The sequence below is a fragment of the Sphaeramia orbicularis genome, chromosome 18 (assembly GCF_902148855.1).
Source record: "Sphaeramia orbicularis chromosome 18, fSphaOr1.1, whole genome shotgun sequence".
Lineage (NCBI taxonomy): Eukaryota > Metazoa > Chordata > Actinopteri > Kurtiformes > Apogonidae > Sphaeramia > Sphaeramia orbicularis.
In genome coordinates this window covers 13,976,425-13,993,759 of record NC_043974.1, presented here as the reverse complement: position 1 = coordinate 13,993,759, position 17,335 = coordinate 13,976,425, and the positions used below count along the sequence as shown (strand labels likewise).

Here is a 17,335-nt window from a genome sequence, read left to right as displayed (position 1 = left end):
TGAAAGCCACAGTTCGGTACGGGAAGAAAGAAAACCCCTCAAAATGTCTTTAATGCATTTATGAATTTTTGAACATTCTTCCACCAATTTTTGGAGATAATAGAATATAGAAAAACAGGAATAATATAATTCTGCTGCTACAAATCAAATAGAAACTAAAATATTACTAAATGTATTTTAAACATTAGTATTGCACTTTTCCCTAAAGGGAGTTTTGAACAAACAACAAAAATCTAATCACATTTCTGTCAGTTCACATTCTGCTTTAAAATAAAAAAAAAAAAAAAAATCCACATGAAGTGCAACATTAACAAGAGAGCAAACTGGTATTCTGTTAAAACAAACTGAAGAGCAACTTTGACAAATAAATTAACCTGATTATTTATTTTAGGACAGATAAACTGTTTAGGCCACTTTGTGTACTTGTGTGTGTGTGTGTAGGTGTGTGTGTGTGTGTGTGCAGGGTGCGATTTGTCAAAACCACAGAGGGGGGGAATTTCTTTTTTTTTTTTTGTCGGAGGCGGGGGGGTGGGGGTTCTGTCCATAACTAACGCTGGCGTGAAACTTTACATCCTTTCAACTCCTTTACAACTTCCAACTCCCAGGTTCTATTCCTCTATTATACAGCGTGTGTGTGTGTGTGTGTGTGTGTGTGTGTGTCTGTGTGTGTGTCAGGGTTGTGGAGAGAGCTATAAAGGGGCAGGGGCTCAAACTTCCAAAAGGGCACATGAAAACGAATAACCACCAATTACATATGATTTGAAATGTTTAATAAATCATTACACAAAGTATACATTTTTACATTAGTTTGGCAGACAGCTACAATAACAACATGTAATAACTTACGAAGTCGAATAAAGTGATAAAAATTAGGTTTGAAATTCCTTCTTGTTGTAGCCTCCTTGCAGGCCAGGTGAAGATCACTCTGAAAAGGATGGTCTCACTGGTCTTGAATAATCCCCATCCCAAATGTGGCAAATTCTGGAGCTGCAGACATTTACAGGAAGATAATTAATGTGTGAATGGTGTGCCTAATGCCCATGAATAGTATGTAATGTTATTCCTTATTCCTACTGTAGTACTTTTTTTCACCCAGCTGGTAAGGGATCTGTTACTTTTAGCAGCTTCAAGTAGCTCCTTTCTTTTTTGTTTAATGTGTCTTTGTTTAATACGGAGCCCGGGAAGGGACATGAAGAGAAAAAAATTTATTGCGTTATAACGCAATAGTTCAAAAGTATTGCGTTATAATGCAATAGTTTTTGCGTTATAACGCAAAAGTATTGCGTTATAACGCAAAAGTATTGCGTTATAATGCAATAGTTTTTGCGTTATAATGCAAAAGTATTGCGTTTAAACGCAAAAGTATTGCGTTATAATGCAATAGTTTTTGCGTTATAATGCAAAAGTATTGCGTTTAAACGCAAAAGTATTGCGTTATAACGCAAAAGTATTGCGTTATAATGCAATAGTTTTTGCGTTATAATGCAAAAGTATTGCGTTTAAACGCAAAAGTATTGCGTTATAACGCAATAGTTTTTGCATTGGGATCTGCATTCGGTATCGGACAGGTCGTCAGGTCAGACACACCTGTACCTGCAGTCCTGTGCCCTATGCATGTGTAGTTCAGATGACCGTAACTCTGTCATTATTTGTCCGATCAGAAAAATTCCAACGGTTTCTGAAACCTGAGACTCTGTGCTTTATGGACATTCTCGGGTCAGTGCGAAAATTTCACGGGCACCTGTCCTAGAAGACGCCAAATAAGCCATTCGGTGACTGGGGACGCACACAGCAGAGCGGATTCATGGAGCGAAGAACCGGAGCGCACAACGGAGTGGATAACGGATTAGATCTAGTTTTGGAAAATGTAGGCAAGACGGATATCCCAAGTCCCATGACCCCCCTGGAGGTTTACGGATGGATTTGTGACCGAAGGAGCGACTGATGGAGCAACATCTGAAGAAGAAAGGTAAAGTTCACCCAGTTCCATTTAGTGGATTTTCTACATGACTGAAGCACTGTCTGTTTTTTTCTATGGAGTTTTTACTTGTTTCACTTTAGTATATGTGTAAACTGACGCTTATACTGCATCGTGGTTTTATAGAATAAAGTACGAACCGTGTAGAGTATGTGTTAGTTCGGAGTATGTTGGACTTTCTGTGCGTAAAAGTGCGCATGACGCTCTCCAAAATAAGAGCGCATACGCTGATGTTCGGTGACTTTTTTTCTTCAATAGTACAATTTGACCTTGTTTTGTTTGTCTAATACATTGTTCTGTGTGTGTTATTTTTCCATGTGTCCACCGGTAGTTACATTCAAGGATGAAGAGAGAGAAGTCACGGTGATGCGCAAAGGCTCTGGTGATGAGAGCAGAGACTGAAGACAGTCCACACACAGATGAAGGACGGAGGAAGAGACTGATGATGATCAGTCCAAACACCACAGACATTCAACACATCCACAGGAGGACGGACTTTTGGTTTCAACAGACTATTTTCCATGTGCAGACTGTGCCATAGGAGCACTGCCTGGATCAGAGCTGTGAACTGACACAACTGTTTCTGCAGAACCACGAACATGAAGGCACTCTGCAGACACAGAACGGACAAATGCCCTGTGTGTGTGTGTGTGTGTATGTGGGGGGGGGGGGGGGGACACACACCTGTAGAGTTTGGATTTTTACCCTGTTTTTGCACAATAAAAGGCAAATACTCACACAGCTTGTTTTAAACAGTTTTTATACTTTTAAAGTTCATATTTAACTTTCAAATGTTGTATCCATGTCTAATTTCAGTGTTTTTCTGCTAAAACTAAAAAAAAAAAAAAAAACTAATTCCGTTTTTGTGTTTTTTGTCATTTTAAATTGTTATTACAGTATTAAAACAAATAGTGATTGCAATATTGAACGTTCGAAGTGGTCTGCAAAAATTGACAAAACGACTCAAAGCATATTTTCCGACCTTTTTATGATCAAAATAAGAAAACCAGTCCAGGTGGACCATCTGAGGCTCAGGAGTATAAAGGATTTTAATACAATGCGCACATCCTCCTTCTCATGCGCAGATCATTCACACTTGGCGCACATACATCTGTATCCATGAAGCTGCACACAGACGTGAAGCTGGGCAAATAGGAATTTAATTCAAAAACAGTTGGAATTTTTCCGATTGGACTAATAATGAAAGAGTTATGGTCATACTACACAGGACAGGGGGGCGTGTCAGACCTGGCACGGTCGGACCCGAACTGGATTACAATGTATTATGTACGGACATCAATCAAGAGAGAGCATATATGATTGCGTTATAACGCAAAACTATTGCGTTATAACGCAATACTTTTGCGTTATATCGCAATAGTTTTTATTTTTTGCATGTCCCCTCCCGGGCTCCGTAGTTTAAGAGGCATCTTCAAACTAAATAAAACAATAAAATATATAAGAAATACAACAAATACACCCACATACACACCATGCATGTCAAGTTATTTTATTATTCATGAGTGAATGTAAGGGGTGAGTGAGTGGTTGGTGGTGGGCAGATGTGGCTACAACAGTAGTTTGCCACCAATGTGTATGGAATGAATACAAAATCCAATGAAAAGTGTCACTAAGTTTAAGTATTTTAATCTGCCAAAATGACAGACAGCCTTCAGAATTTTCAGTCATTTAAAAAAAAATCTGTCAAAGGTGGAATATCTCCGGTTGACCCGACCTCTGTCTGGTAGATGTCCAGTACTTACAGATCTGAAGTGTGCACTGCACAGACCAGCACTCTTAATTTCCTCCTCAGACCAGTTCTCGCGTCTTAATACCTGCAACCATAACTTTCGCCGATTTTTCTGGAAGGGATGTTTGCCAGCAGGAATTCTGTGTAAATGTTTAAATCCTTCTGTGTGTTCTTTCTGTTCTGACATCCCACGGCACAGTAAGACGATGGCATTAGTCACACTGGCAGTCAGTGTTTTGCTACGAACTCGGCGTGCTTTCTGCCTCCAAGGTGCGCGAGCAGCATACGTCCTACGTCATCATGAAACTGATCTATGGTCTCTTTAAATTGTGATAGGATATCTATCAAAGAATATATTTAACAATTAAAGAAAGATATGTAACCCATAATGACAAACAATTGTTTCTGTGGTCACTTACAAATGATTTTTTTTAAACATATATAAAATATGTCATTAACTGATCATAAAACAACAAACACTACATGGGTTTAACAGATGAATCAGTGCTGCAGTGCTTCTAAAAAAACACAATTGATGACAATGAAAAGCTGAAAAACTGCATTTTAGTTGTATTATTTATACGTATTGATAGGATTAGTGAATCAAAAGTTGCTAAACATTTTTCTTGCAGCTGTTCAGGTCTTTGAGGGTTAATCTCTATCATCTAATCAAATCATGTTACTGGAATGGTCGACTCATTTTATTGCAACTTTAAAGTACAGTACATTTTACATCTACACTCAGTCACAGTGTGTGTATAAAAGTTTGTGTTCATTCATCTGAACATAAGTAAGTATAGTTGCCCCTTAAAGCAACCTTTCCAGCATATTCACTAAGTAGGCTGCGTGCATGTGTGTGTGTTAGAGGGTGGGGTGGGGGCATCTTTTATTACAATGCTGTTGAACCCACCCTGCCAGTCTTTTTTGCTGTCTTCTCAGGTGGTGAGGGTGAAGGTTCATCCTTAGAGCAGTATCTGCAGGGTGCCACCTGCTTGACGCAATAAAATAATGACATAATAAAGTCATCTTGTTGTATTTCAATTTCTTGTGTGGCACATTTCTGTTGGAAGAACAGAGTTATGTTGAAATTAAAAAGATGCCTTGGCCATGATTTTTAATAATGTGGACATTCACAACCATGTTAAATATCCAGTATGTCTTTCGGAATTTTGAGTGTAGCTTAAAATTCTATTGAGGTTTTGGGCCTGTATTGCCAACTAGTAGAGAAATCATCACAGATCCATTGATTTTGGTTGGATTTTTATAATTTTTTCTGTGGAATGAGTTTATTGCTTGGTGAAAAGAATGGCATATTGGTTGATGTTATAACTTGGGGGAATAGTTGATTGCCAGTGAAGTAAAGTTGAAAATATTGGAAAAAAGTGAGAAAACGCCTAACTTTTTTTGCATTAAATTGAGCCAAAATCATGCAGAAATGTGTTTTAAGAATTATTTTTTTCATTGAAGGTTGTCACATATGTGTTTTTTGCATCTGGAATACATTTATTGACAGCTTACCCAGCCCACTGAGGATTGAAGGAAAATTCTCTGATATGCTTCATACTTTCATAAAATGTTATTAGTCCTAGTAAACACCATATAAAACTTTAGCCACGTAACTGATAACTTATTAGTTCTTGATATTTTGTTACTATGCTATATAAACGATGGATGACAAAAAGACGCTAAGTAAATAAATCATTACTTTTCAACTACTCTGATAGTTGAAAAGTAATGATAGATGCATGACATTTTCAGGAGGTGATCAAAAGTACAAGATATCTTCAACTTCTATAAAAGAACATCCACAGTTACATATGTGCGAAGACTATAACAATGTTATGAATTTCATGACATTCTGGTGTTTTTGTTTTGTTTTTTTAATCATTTTTGTTTTGTTTGGAGTGTTGACTGGAATAACTGATTAACAGCAGCATCAATAAAATAATTGACATATCTGAGATTGGAACATTTGTTTAGTTATTATTATGACAATTATGGCAATTATACCTAATGTAGACACTATATTCAAATTAATTCAAATTCAAATTATCTAAATAGAATAGAAAAGAATAGAATAGTAATATTAACAAACACCAGTGCTACAGAAAAAAGAATAGGGCAAATATAAAATTTCAAAAACTAAAATTAAGATAAGAAAATATAATAAAAATGTACAATTTAACAAAGTAACATAAGAATAGAGCTTAGTAGAATAAAAAATAATACTGGAGAAAATATGAATAGACACAATTTACACTATTAACAGTATGTGACAGTATGTATATCTATGAACAATATTAACAGTATGTATTACCATGAATAACACTGTGTGTGTGTGTGTGTGTATATATATCTATATCTATATATATCTATATCTATATATCTATATATCTATATATATATATCTATATATCTATATATATATCTATATCTATATATATATATATATATATATATATATGAAACAGTATGTATATCTATGTAAAACAGTATGTATACCTATGTCTATATAAAAATAGTGCATTTATTTTTAATAAATATTGAATAAATATTACGTTTTTATCACAGGACAGAAGATTATTGCATGGTTATACTTATTGCACATAATTCACGTGTAGGATCTGTGTCACAGCAACAACACAAATACATTTTTTTCTGTAATTATAAATAAATTTAGGCACTTGGAGGTTAAAACTGTGGTGTTTCTGGTAAATATACATGCGCTGATGTGCTTTCTTACAGATAGTATCAACCTGGTGGTCAAAGCACAGATCACAAACCTAATCAGTCAGCCTGAGTTCTAATGCACTAGGATGATGGTTTTTCATTACCCTGCAGATGGTAAACATCTGCAGACCAACAGGATCAGGGTTCAGTGTTATCTGATCAAATATGAGTGGCTTGATATGGATATTACAGCCTCTGGCCTTAACCATGACACTGACTTTAGCTGGTTAATAAGGGACTCAAAGACTTCAGAAATAATTGTACATTCACAGCACACAAATAAAAAGTATGGCAGACCATGTCAGGTTCAACCCATTTTCGAGACTTTGGCTCCACGACTGTAAGTAAAGGAACTTAACTCCTTCTGTGACGTGTGTGTGGCTTTCGCCAAGACCTGTACTTTGTCCCTGCATCTACATCGCCCCAGCACGGACGAGGAAGTGGCTGGCCAGCCTGGAGTGTTGCTGACTCGACAGGGACCCCGGACACACCTCCTCCTTTGAAAATGCTCCAACAGGATGAACCCCTCCTGCCGCTTGGAGCTACCGCCGCCACTGTGGGACTGTGCAGCAGCTGAGACCGACCAGGAGGCAGCAACAGGCCCCGGACTGAGACTGATTTTTATGTTTAGAACATTTTTAATTGTCTTTTTATGATTTTTTTTTGTTTTTTTTTTTAACTTGTTCACTTTTATTGAGAGCACTTGTGGTCATTTTAACAAATCCTTTTAAACTATCATTCTGTTAATGTGGTTTGTCACAGTGGAAAAGCAATTGGTAAAATTAAAGAAACCGTACCTCGCGTGCTCGGTTCACATACATTACATGGATTCTTATTCTTCAATGATCAGTGTTTTTCTGTGTTACTAGGTAACCCAAATTAGACACAATTCAAAATAGAAGAGTGATGTGTCAATTCAAAACTAAACATGAACAAGTGAAAAAGTAAGTGGAGGTTACTAATACTCTCGCCCGGTCACACTACACTTTGTCCTTCCTGCTCACTGATACCCTGCATACCCAGGGATTAAGTTTTTGAGTCTTAACTTTCAATTCTTTCAAAAATATTAGGAAAAAGTGCAGAAATTCAGAGAAAGGCACATGTAAAGAACATGTCAAATTTGTCTAAGAAATTGGTTGGGCAAATTTTCTTACAAAAAAACCCACTGGAGGATACATTTGCTGGTGAGAAACTTTCTTTACTAAATTGAAATTTTCAACAATTTGTAAAAAATCCAAAAAATGAATTTCAGCCATGAAACTGTGCACTGCAGCTTTCCTAATGGTAAAAAAACATGTATGTGGAATTTGAAAAGGAGTGGGTATACAGTCTTTGAAAAATGGAAAGGACAAAAAAACTCAAATGGACAGGAAGACAGAGTTCCCCTGTCTAAATGACCAGACTAAAAATACAGGACCAATGTCCCTGCATTTCACCATCATGTTCTATCAAGAATCAATAACAAGTTGAATTTGTGAGGTTGTCAGGTTCTGCCGCTATGTCAGAGTCATGTGATCTTGATGCAGGAGATCAGTCTCCCAACAGAAGTGGGTGGTACTTTCATTGGAGAAAAATTCGACTAATTCAATCAAAGTCTATAAGGGATTTCTATCAGCAGGGCCATGCAGAGAGCTATAAAGGGGTAGGGGCTCAAACTTCCAAAAGGGCACATGAAAACAAATAACCACCAATTACGAAGTTCACATATAGCAACAAGCAACATTATTAATCCACAGCAAGTCAAAGATTGACCAAATGGTCCAGATCCATGTCCTCAGTACTGGGTGTGTCCTCCCTGAGCCCTACCACAGGCTGTGCACCTTCTGCACATACTCTGGATTCACCTCTTGATCCTATCTTGGGGGATGTTGTCACACTCTTCCTGAAGGGCCTGGATGAGCATCTGGCGGTTGCCAGGTGCTGGATGCCTCGCATACACGGATCTACCAAGAATATCCCACAGATGTTCAATGGGATTGAGATCTTTGACTTGCGGTGGATTAATAATGTTGCTTGTTGCTAAATGTGAACTTTGTTGAACTACCCTTTGTCATATTTTACATTATCCTCTGGATACTCATCCACTGTTTTGTTGTTTGTTTTATTTTGTTTGTTAATGAAATGTTTTTCAAGAACAAGAAAGAATTTGTTTTCATATTTAATAAAATGGTGTGAAATGGCATCACACAGAATATGTGATAAGTTTATTTAGATGTTCAGTAGATAGATAGATAGATAGATAGATAGATACGCATAGATAGACAGACAGACACATACACACACACAAATATTTACACCTTGCGCCCCTGACCTTCACAATACCTCTGGCCTACATCTGGTGAGAACACACCTTTGTTGACTATTACAGGAACAGGCGGGGCCATGTAGCAACGCCGTTATTCCAGCTGTTGCTCTATAAGAGTGTAAATGTGAAAGCAAAACAGTAAATTGCCAGGAAAGAAAAACGAGGCGTGATTGCAGCAGAAAAAGACCACAAGAAGAAAGGACGAGCAGACTGATCCACTTCATGTGTACAGTTTTCACTGTCTGACATCATGGAAGGTGAGTTTGGCTGAAGTTTTCATCTCACTCTTCAGGTTTGCATAAAGACTTGCTTTTTAAAGAGGTGGCTGTTTTGTCCCAAAACACATTTTATTAGTTCTTAAAATGTGGATTTAATGACTTCAACAAAAACAACTGAACCATCACAATTCTTTTAATTTGAAAAAAAGAAAATAAAAAAAAGACTGATAACTCCTCAGAAACCTAACAAGAAAGAGAAAAGTATAGCAGTTAAAACATTGATGTTGTCAATGTTTTATGTGTCTGTATAGAATCTAAAAAGTGCATTTAAAATTGCCTAAGTTTATTATCATGATCCCTGTAGGTTTGCCCTGTTACACATGTAAAGTGTAAGATTTAACAGTTCATACTCTGTTAGAATAAACAAATCAAGTATTTTTCAAGAATATTCTGGAGTACCTTTTGTCATGTAAACCCACCACAGCAGTGAGTTTACATGACACAAAACCAAATTATTGCCTTAGTGTGACAAAAACTGGACTTTAAAGATACATATAAATGTGTTAGCTTGACTGAAATCCAAGTTTTAATAGTCCGACAGACACACCCAGATCATAAATGTACAAACCAGTGCAGACTGGAACTGGATGGAGTGTTCTGCACATGCACAGGAGCTCTGTTCCAAATCCTGGCCTGGAATTTGACACGACGTGACACTACACCCGCAGGGTTATTTCGTTGTTTTTGTTTGTTTGTTTAGTTTGGTAAATGGTCGGTATAGCGCTTTCCCGCACTTTTATGGTCCCCGAAGTGCTTTACAAAGCCTCACATTCACCCCTTCATGCACATGATGGTTCACTACTATCTCGACAGGTTTTAATGGTGCATGGGGCAGTTTTTAACACAGTTTCAGTAATTTTATCATCTCCTTAGTTGTTTTCTCTACATGATACTGACTTGTTTAAGAAATGAGAAGCTACTCATTGCATCAGTTAAGATTAAATAATTTTTTGCAACTGAAACATATTAATCATTGTAGTAATTATCCAATGGAAGGATCTGACCTACTTTCTTAGTTAAATGTAGGTGGGACTTGTCCAGGACTGCATATTATGCAACAAGAAAAGAGCGGATTGGTTAAACATTCAAGTCATTTCTGTGTTTAGCAAAGTTGCCAAAACTGCTCATTTTCAGTATGTTTATAGGATGTTGGCAAACATGAAAAATTCAACTTGTTCTCAATTGATCATAAAAAACCAGTCCCTCCAGGATTTCGCAGGATTTTTTTTTTTTTTAATTGTTGCGGCCTAAAATGCCTGATTTTGCTGCAGCTTTTCCAAAAAATTGAGGTGAAACTTGTGATGATTTGAGGCTTCTTTTATTAAAGTCACAGGAACATGGGCATTTCCAAATAGCTTGACCCTTTCAGCTCCTGCTCTTGTTCTGGATCCAACAGCCTCTGTCATTGGGACTCGTCTCGTCTGTCCTCTTCCAGTTTCATCTGTTCTCCTTGCATGTTTTGCGGTTTAAAAGTGTCTGTGGAGCGGTGACTTTCGTTCGTGTTCCACCACAATGTTGCAGGCAGTGCAGAATAGTATACCTCCACTTTAGTGTAACACATCTGGAAACTGACTTGCACAAACTTTGGCAGTGATATTTGTCGATAAATGTGAGTGTTTTGAATTGCACGTCTTCATCTTCTCAACCGTCAACAAGGAAGTGAATGTGATGATGTACATGTCACGTAGAGGAGGTGGGTGAAAGGGGGCTAAGGTGATTAGTCAAATTTGCGGAAAATTCACGGTGATTGGACGAAATTGCAGCACCGCGCAGAATTCGCAGTGACTGGTTGAATTTGCGTTAATAGTTGCGATCGCAACATCGCAAATTCCTGGAGGTACTGAAAAACAGAGCACATTATTACAGCAGAAGGTATAGCTAGACTGCTAAGATGAGTTAGTGCTTCATATTTTACAAAAACACACAAACTGAAAATGAATGACAAAGACATGAGATCTTTATGCAGGAATGTTACTTCACTTGTATAGAAAGTTAAATGCTACTGCTTTACTAATAAATCATTACTTTTTTCTAGCTCCAAACATAAGAAGGATTGTCCTGCTGGGAAAAACAGGAGATGGAAAAAGCAGCCTGATCAACACTATACTTGGAGAAAAAGTGTTCAAAGTAAACCATTCTCCAAACTCAGGAACCAAAACATGTCAGTCCAAAACCACAAAAGTCAATGAAAGTAAAGTTCATATGATTGATACTCCAGGTTTCTTTGACACATATCCATGTGATGAAAACACAGAACCAGCAATGAAGTGTATGATAGAGTGTGCTCCTGGGCCTCATGCTTTTCTCATTGTGCTTAAAGTGGGAAAATACACAGAGCACGAGAAGGCTATCATATCTGTCATACTCAAGTACTTCTCTGCTGAAGCTCTGAAATTTGCCACAGTTGTCTTCACTCATGGCGACCAGTTGGAAGAGGAAAAGAAAATTGGAGACTTTGTAAGTGAGAATCCAGATCTGAGTGAGCTCGTGAAGAAGTGTAGCGGCCGATGTCATGTCTTTGACAATAAATACTGGAACAACCAACAACAGGATGAATACAGAACCAACCGCTTCCAGATCCGGGAGCTACTGAAAACAATTGACAAAACAGTCGAGGAAAACAAGGGGGGTTACTACACCAATGAGATGCTGCAGTCTGTGGAAGGAGACATACAGCAAGAGAAAGAAAGAATCAGACTGCTACCAGGAAACAAGTCTCCAGAAGAAATTAGAAAACAGGCTAAAGACAATGTGTTTGACAAAATCCATCCTAAAGTGGCAGGTACTGTCACAGGAATACTGCTGGGAGCTTTTCTTGGTGCGCTGACTCTACTCGAACCAGCTGAGTTACTTAGCGGTGGAAGTCTGGCTCTCCCTACAGGTATTACTGCTGCTGGTATTATCAGAGTAATTGTAGAAGGATATAAAGGATTTAAGGCAGGTGCCCAAGCAGACACAGCAACAGAAGCAGTACAGTTGGTATGGAAGGAAGCAGAGCCTTTCCTTGATGAAATAAAACGCCGCTTAAAGGCCTCTCTTTAACCCCAACTGGTCAAGGCAGATGACCATCCTCCAAGAGTCGGGGTCTGCTCCAGGTTTCTGCTTGTTTAAGGAGGTTTTTCTTTGCCACTGTCACCAAGTGTTTGCTCCTGGAGGATTCTGATGGTGTGTGAATAGGATTATTAAGAGTCTGGTTTAGACCAGCTCTGAATGAGAAGTGTCATGAGATAAGTTCTTTGATGATGTGGTGTTGTATAAAGAAAAATTGATTGATTGATTAAACAACAAAAGACATTACTGATTGTTGATCACTTCGAGATTTTTTCTTTTTTTGTAAATACACAACTCTGACATTAAGCTTGTTCAACTTTGTCATTTAAGACATTAAGATTTTCCTTCAATAATGTCAGAGACCTCTCAGTGGTGTCTCTAATAGGATGAAACACCTGCCTTCATATTTTTTGCATTTTAGCATCAATCAAATGCATCATGATATAATATTCATCAATGTGCCTTTTTATCTATGAATGTTTTTTCCTTATTTTGTTGGTTAAGGTTAGGATTATATTATTACTTCGTTAATGATGATATTCAAAATCTTCTGATTTGGATGATGTTGATGCTATTCAAACTGTACAACTCTGATATTTAGTAAAGATAATCGAAACCTACCCCATGTTCTTTTGTCTGATTCTTTTACTAATAATTCACAGAAATGAAATACGTATTCAATGGTTCCTTTACTTTTTATTACAGTCTATTACATCACACTGTTATATATATATTTTTTTGTCTACACATTACTGATCTAAAATTAAATCACTGACTTCAAGACTAAGAAAATGTGGCTTTATTTCTTCAAAATGGAGATTATTTAGTACAAACCCACTGCCTACAGTTATTATAAGGACAACTATACATAAGCCACTGCCCAGAGTGTTTTTTACTCATTAACTTTAAAATGCCATGTTGTTGTCTTTGAATAAAACAGTAATCCAAAAACCCTGCTGTACTGTCACTAAAAGCAACACTACACCCTTAAAGCTATGAAGACGGCCAAAAGATATTTTAACCAAGAAAACAAAAGAGAAACATGACATAAATTGTAATATGTTTGACATATTGTATGGGCATATATTCAAAAGTGGCAAAGCTGACCTCACCACTAAGCTAAGTTATAGTTTTTAGTTTTAAGTTATAAATGAGTGCACAGGTATTTTATGAAATCCAATTGGGTCACTACTAGCTTGGAAACAGATGGTAGTACTTATACCTGATTGTATTAACAATTCTGGTGATGGCAAGAAACAAGTGAGATGGAAAAAAAAAAAAGTTGGGTGTAAAAAGACTGTAAAACTCTAACCAAAAAGACAAAAACCACACATCATATGAGCTTCACAATGCAAGTATGTGTCTGTGCACTGATTTTTAACAGCATTGTATGATATATCTACTATATAAAAGGGAAGTGTGTGTGTGTGTGTGTGTGTGTGTGTGTGTGTGTGTGTGTCTAAGGCATCACACAAAATCTGGGAAGAGCTGACTCCAGTTTTGCGTACTTATGTATTTTTGGTCAAGGAAGAGACTGGTGAAAACAAGTTGATAGGACCAATATTTTGGGAGATATTAGTAATTTTGGAATACAATAGCCTTACAATCATGTTGCTATGTCCAGAATCATGTTTCCTACACTTAGAACAATGGGGTAATGGTAATTTTATGTCTTACACTTAGTACTTATAAAATATAGATTAACATCTTTTCCCAAAAGTCAGCTCTCCCCACACAGCAAATTTGTGGAGTAAAATAATCTGGAGTTAGGTAAAAAAAGAGTGAAAGAGTTAAATTTCTGGAGTATATTCTGTAAGTTTAACTCCAGCTTGTGTCTTTGATGGTGTCATTTTTCAGGGTACATTTACCAGGTGAGGAAGAGCATGATTGAACACCATAACGGGTGTTGATTTCTGAACAGAGCAACAGAGAAGACCAGTGTGCTCATGGACGTCATATGAGGCGTCCTATAAGTACTGTTTTACTTCTGAAACCAGGCTATTTATTAGGCTGGAAGGAACTTTCCTGTCAGCTCTGTCAGTATCATAATGTATATATTACTGTTTGGACCAGCTTACTAACCAGCTGCTAAAATTAGCTCTTGCTGCAAACTTAGAATGTTGAACATGCTAATTTTAGCTCGACGGCTTCTTGCATTGTAGTCTTAGGTAATTCATACAATTTATACAAGAGTTGAGAGCAATGCTATTGAACAAATAGTAAGTGTTATGGTGCACTCCTGCGTTGCCACAGACCCCTCCCACAGACTCAATATCAACTTCACCTGCTGGCACCTGTCACACCTGGAGCAGATCTCCAGGAGGAGCCCACAGAAGCACCTCCTCAGCTGGAGCAGATCTGCAGGAGGAGCCCACAGAAGCGGCTCCTCTGCTCTGGCACGGTGCCAGATCATTGCTGCTGCTGTCACTGCTTCATGCCTCCATAGACGTTCATCCCATTTCACTTCAGAGCCATAACCCAGACACCTGGAAAGCACTTTATAAGCATCTTTATAGCATGTGTTTGAGCACACTTTAAAAAAAAAAACAAAAAAAAAACAACTAGTCATTATATGGTGTTTTTTGAGAGTTTCAGAGTTCACATAAAATGAATTCCAGGCGAGTTATAGTCTACATGAGATTAGTTTTTGTAACTCCAAGAAGAGTTAAATTTTAACTGCTGAAAAGAGTTAAAAGATGAACTCTCTGAAAAGGGTTACTTTAACCCTGCTCTGGAGTGTTTTTAATGGTCTCACATGTACACTTAAATCGAGTTGATTTTAACTCACATGGAGTTTATTCCAAAGAGCAGAATTTTCTGTGCGCATAAAAATGACCATATCTAGAACCCATGGTTCCCCACGGGTCAGTCTAGTTTGTAATTTATCATTGTAACCTTAATTCTTTTTCAAAAACCACTAATTGCTTTTTTTTTTTCAGTGTCGTAAACAGTCAGATAATTATATTCATTAAGCATCATCACATCAACAGCAGTGTGGCATCCAGTCAGGCATCCAGACTGATGGTTTATTCATTTCAATTAATTCTCTTTCAGGTCATAATAAATGGTAACAACTAGATCATGTGCAGATAACACAAAACAATTGATTATCTTAGCCTGCATATCAAATAACATCAACAATAGAGGGTATGCACATGATGTCACCACTAGCAGAAGTCATCATGGTTATGTCCACTGAGTGGCAGAAAGAGGGAGATGAATAGCGGCTTTGGCTTGAATACTGTGAAAACTTTAGAACAATTTAAAAAATGGGGAAGAGCTGTTGTGCCATTGATTGCACAAATAGGTTTAAAAAGCACTCGGAGCTATTGTTTTACCAGCTACCTAAAGCCAAAGACAGAAGAAGCAGATGGATCGCTGCAACTCGTAGAAATAACTGAAATCCAGGCAACGAAACCTGGATTTGTGTCAGGTAACGTTAATATATGCTGTATTCTTGTATAAAATCATACCTTAAATTACATATCGTTTTGGCTAACGTTACTTATTAGTAAAGCTCTTAATGTTAGCATCTGTCATTTAGTTCTATGTTTCATAACTGAAACGTTTTTGTCTTCAGTTGTGTGATTCTGAACCTTGTGCTCTGCGTGATTTGTAAACTAGCTTAAACTGAGGCTAACCTAGTTTTCCAAATAAGGGGGTACTCTAGCACAAAGCTGTTGTTGCTGTGTTGTATCAAGTATTTGATGTTAACTCTACTTAAATCTCCACAGTACCAGTAGATCATCCACTCACTTGGGTCAATACTAAGGGTTCAACTCCAGTAAATCAGTAGTGAACTGTGAGCACTACTGCTGGGCCTTTACCTTGGCAATCACCGCCAAGAAAATACGTCTGCACTGACAGAAAACCTCAAAAACAATAGTATGTTAAATTAAAGCACTCACCAGCTGTAATCCTCTAATGAACAATAACGAGGATGTCTCTTTGGCTTTTGTATGCTGTCAGCCTTTGCATTAGGTATTTTCCCGGCGTTGAAATCAGGTTCATATAAATGTCAGGATACGGGATTTCCGGCCACATATCAATGTTCGTAGACGACTTGTTGTTTGGTAGTTGTATGGATCCATGTCCAGTCCAAATGTCTTTAATTTCATGTTATATTCCACATTTTTCCCGGTCTCACTGTAGTTACTGCTATGCTCCGCCATGTTGAGCCGGTTTGTTTTTGCCACTCAGTCTGACTTAGAGGGGCGTGGCCCAGGGGGGAAGTGACGTATGTGCATTCCCTCTATTATAATATTATATGCACTGAACCAAAAGGTAAACACACTCATTCGGGTTACAGTATGTGTTGAAGACACTTTTAATCTCCAATATCCTCATCTGCCTGTATTTATTTAACATAGAACTTGTGTTTGTAATGGATACACTAGATACATTTTCTTGTGGTTTTATATAAATTGAATAATTTATGAAAACCACTTTGAATTTCAAATGAGGATTAAGACCGCCTGCCCCATGCTTCAGTATGCTACAACTTATTTGAAGATGCCAATGTGAGTAATGGTGGGCACTGTAGTATTTATCTACAAGCACAAACACTCATGGCTCACGCAGAGCTTGCCAAATAAGGAGATAGTGGTTGAAAATATACAATTCATTTGGGTATTAAGAAGCTGCTGAGAGGCTACAGCAATGGTTACTTTGCAGCGGTATTGGGATGTCATTGAAGCAGACCTGTAGTTAGTGTGTATTTTACTTTATTTTCTATTTCCAGACTTCAGAAAAGAAGAAAGAAAAAAAAAAAGTATATATATATATATATATATATATATATATATATATATATATATATATATATATATATATATGCACTGAACCATTATCAAAATTGACTTTTGGACACACATTAATTTGCTAACACAACTTGTTGCCACTTTTGAGTGAAGCTAACACATGTATACTGTTCTCCCGTTTGAGTCTGTTTACCTTTTATCTCAGTTATTGACTATTTCTTCGCCATTTTTACTTTTTACCTTTTCGCGTCAATTCCATTTCAAGTTCTCCTCCGTGTGTGCGCGTGAAGATCCTTTCAAAATAAACTTCCGCTTTAACAGGAAGTAGTGAAATAATGCATACTTAAAGACCGTATTGTAGGATGTTAAAATGTTAACTTAACACAAGGGACGTTTAGAAGCGGATTTTTTGAATAATATATTTGTTTATGTTATCCTTAATGTTAAATAAAACTGAAAGCTGCAACTTTAATCATTTATAGT

General features: G+C 37.3%; 1 protein-coding gene across 3 annotated transcripts in view; it reads left to right on the top strand.

The window, feature by feature from the left end:
* LOC115438847 (GTPase IMAP family member 7-like) overlaps positions 1–12,177 on the top strand; it is a 28,727-nt gene extending 16,550 nt beyond the window's left edge. Inside the window, exons 1-2 of one of the 3 annotated variants that reach the window (XM_030162703.1) lie at positions 8,888–9,020; positions 11,077–12,173. In XM_030162703.1, the coding sequence (XP_030018563.1) occupies positions 9,014–9,020; positions 11,077–12,083 (1,014 nt within the window). In that variant the 5' untranslated portion in view covers positions 8,888–9,013 and the 3' untranslated portion in view covers positions 12,084–12,173. Of the gene's footprint in view, positions 1–8,887; positions 9,021–11,076 lie in introns of those variants that run through there. The other 2 variants (XM_030162705.1, XM_030162706.1) reach the window with 2 other exon arrangements.
* The last annotated feature ends 5,158 nt before the right edge of the window (positions 12,178–17,335 follow it).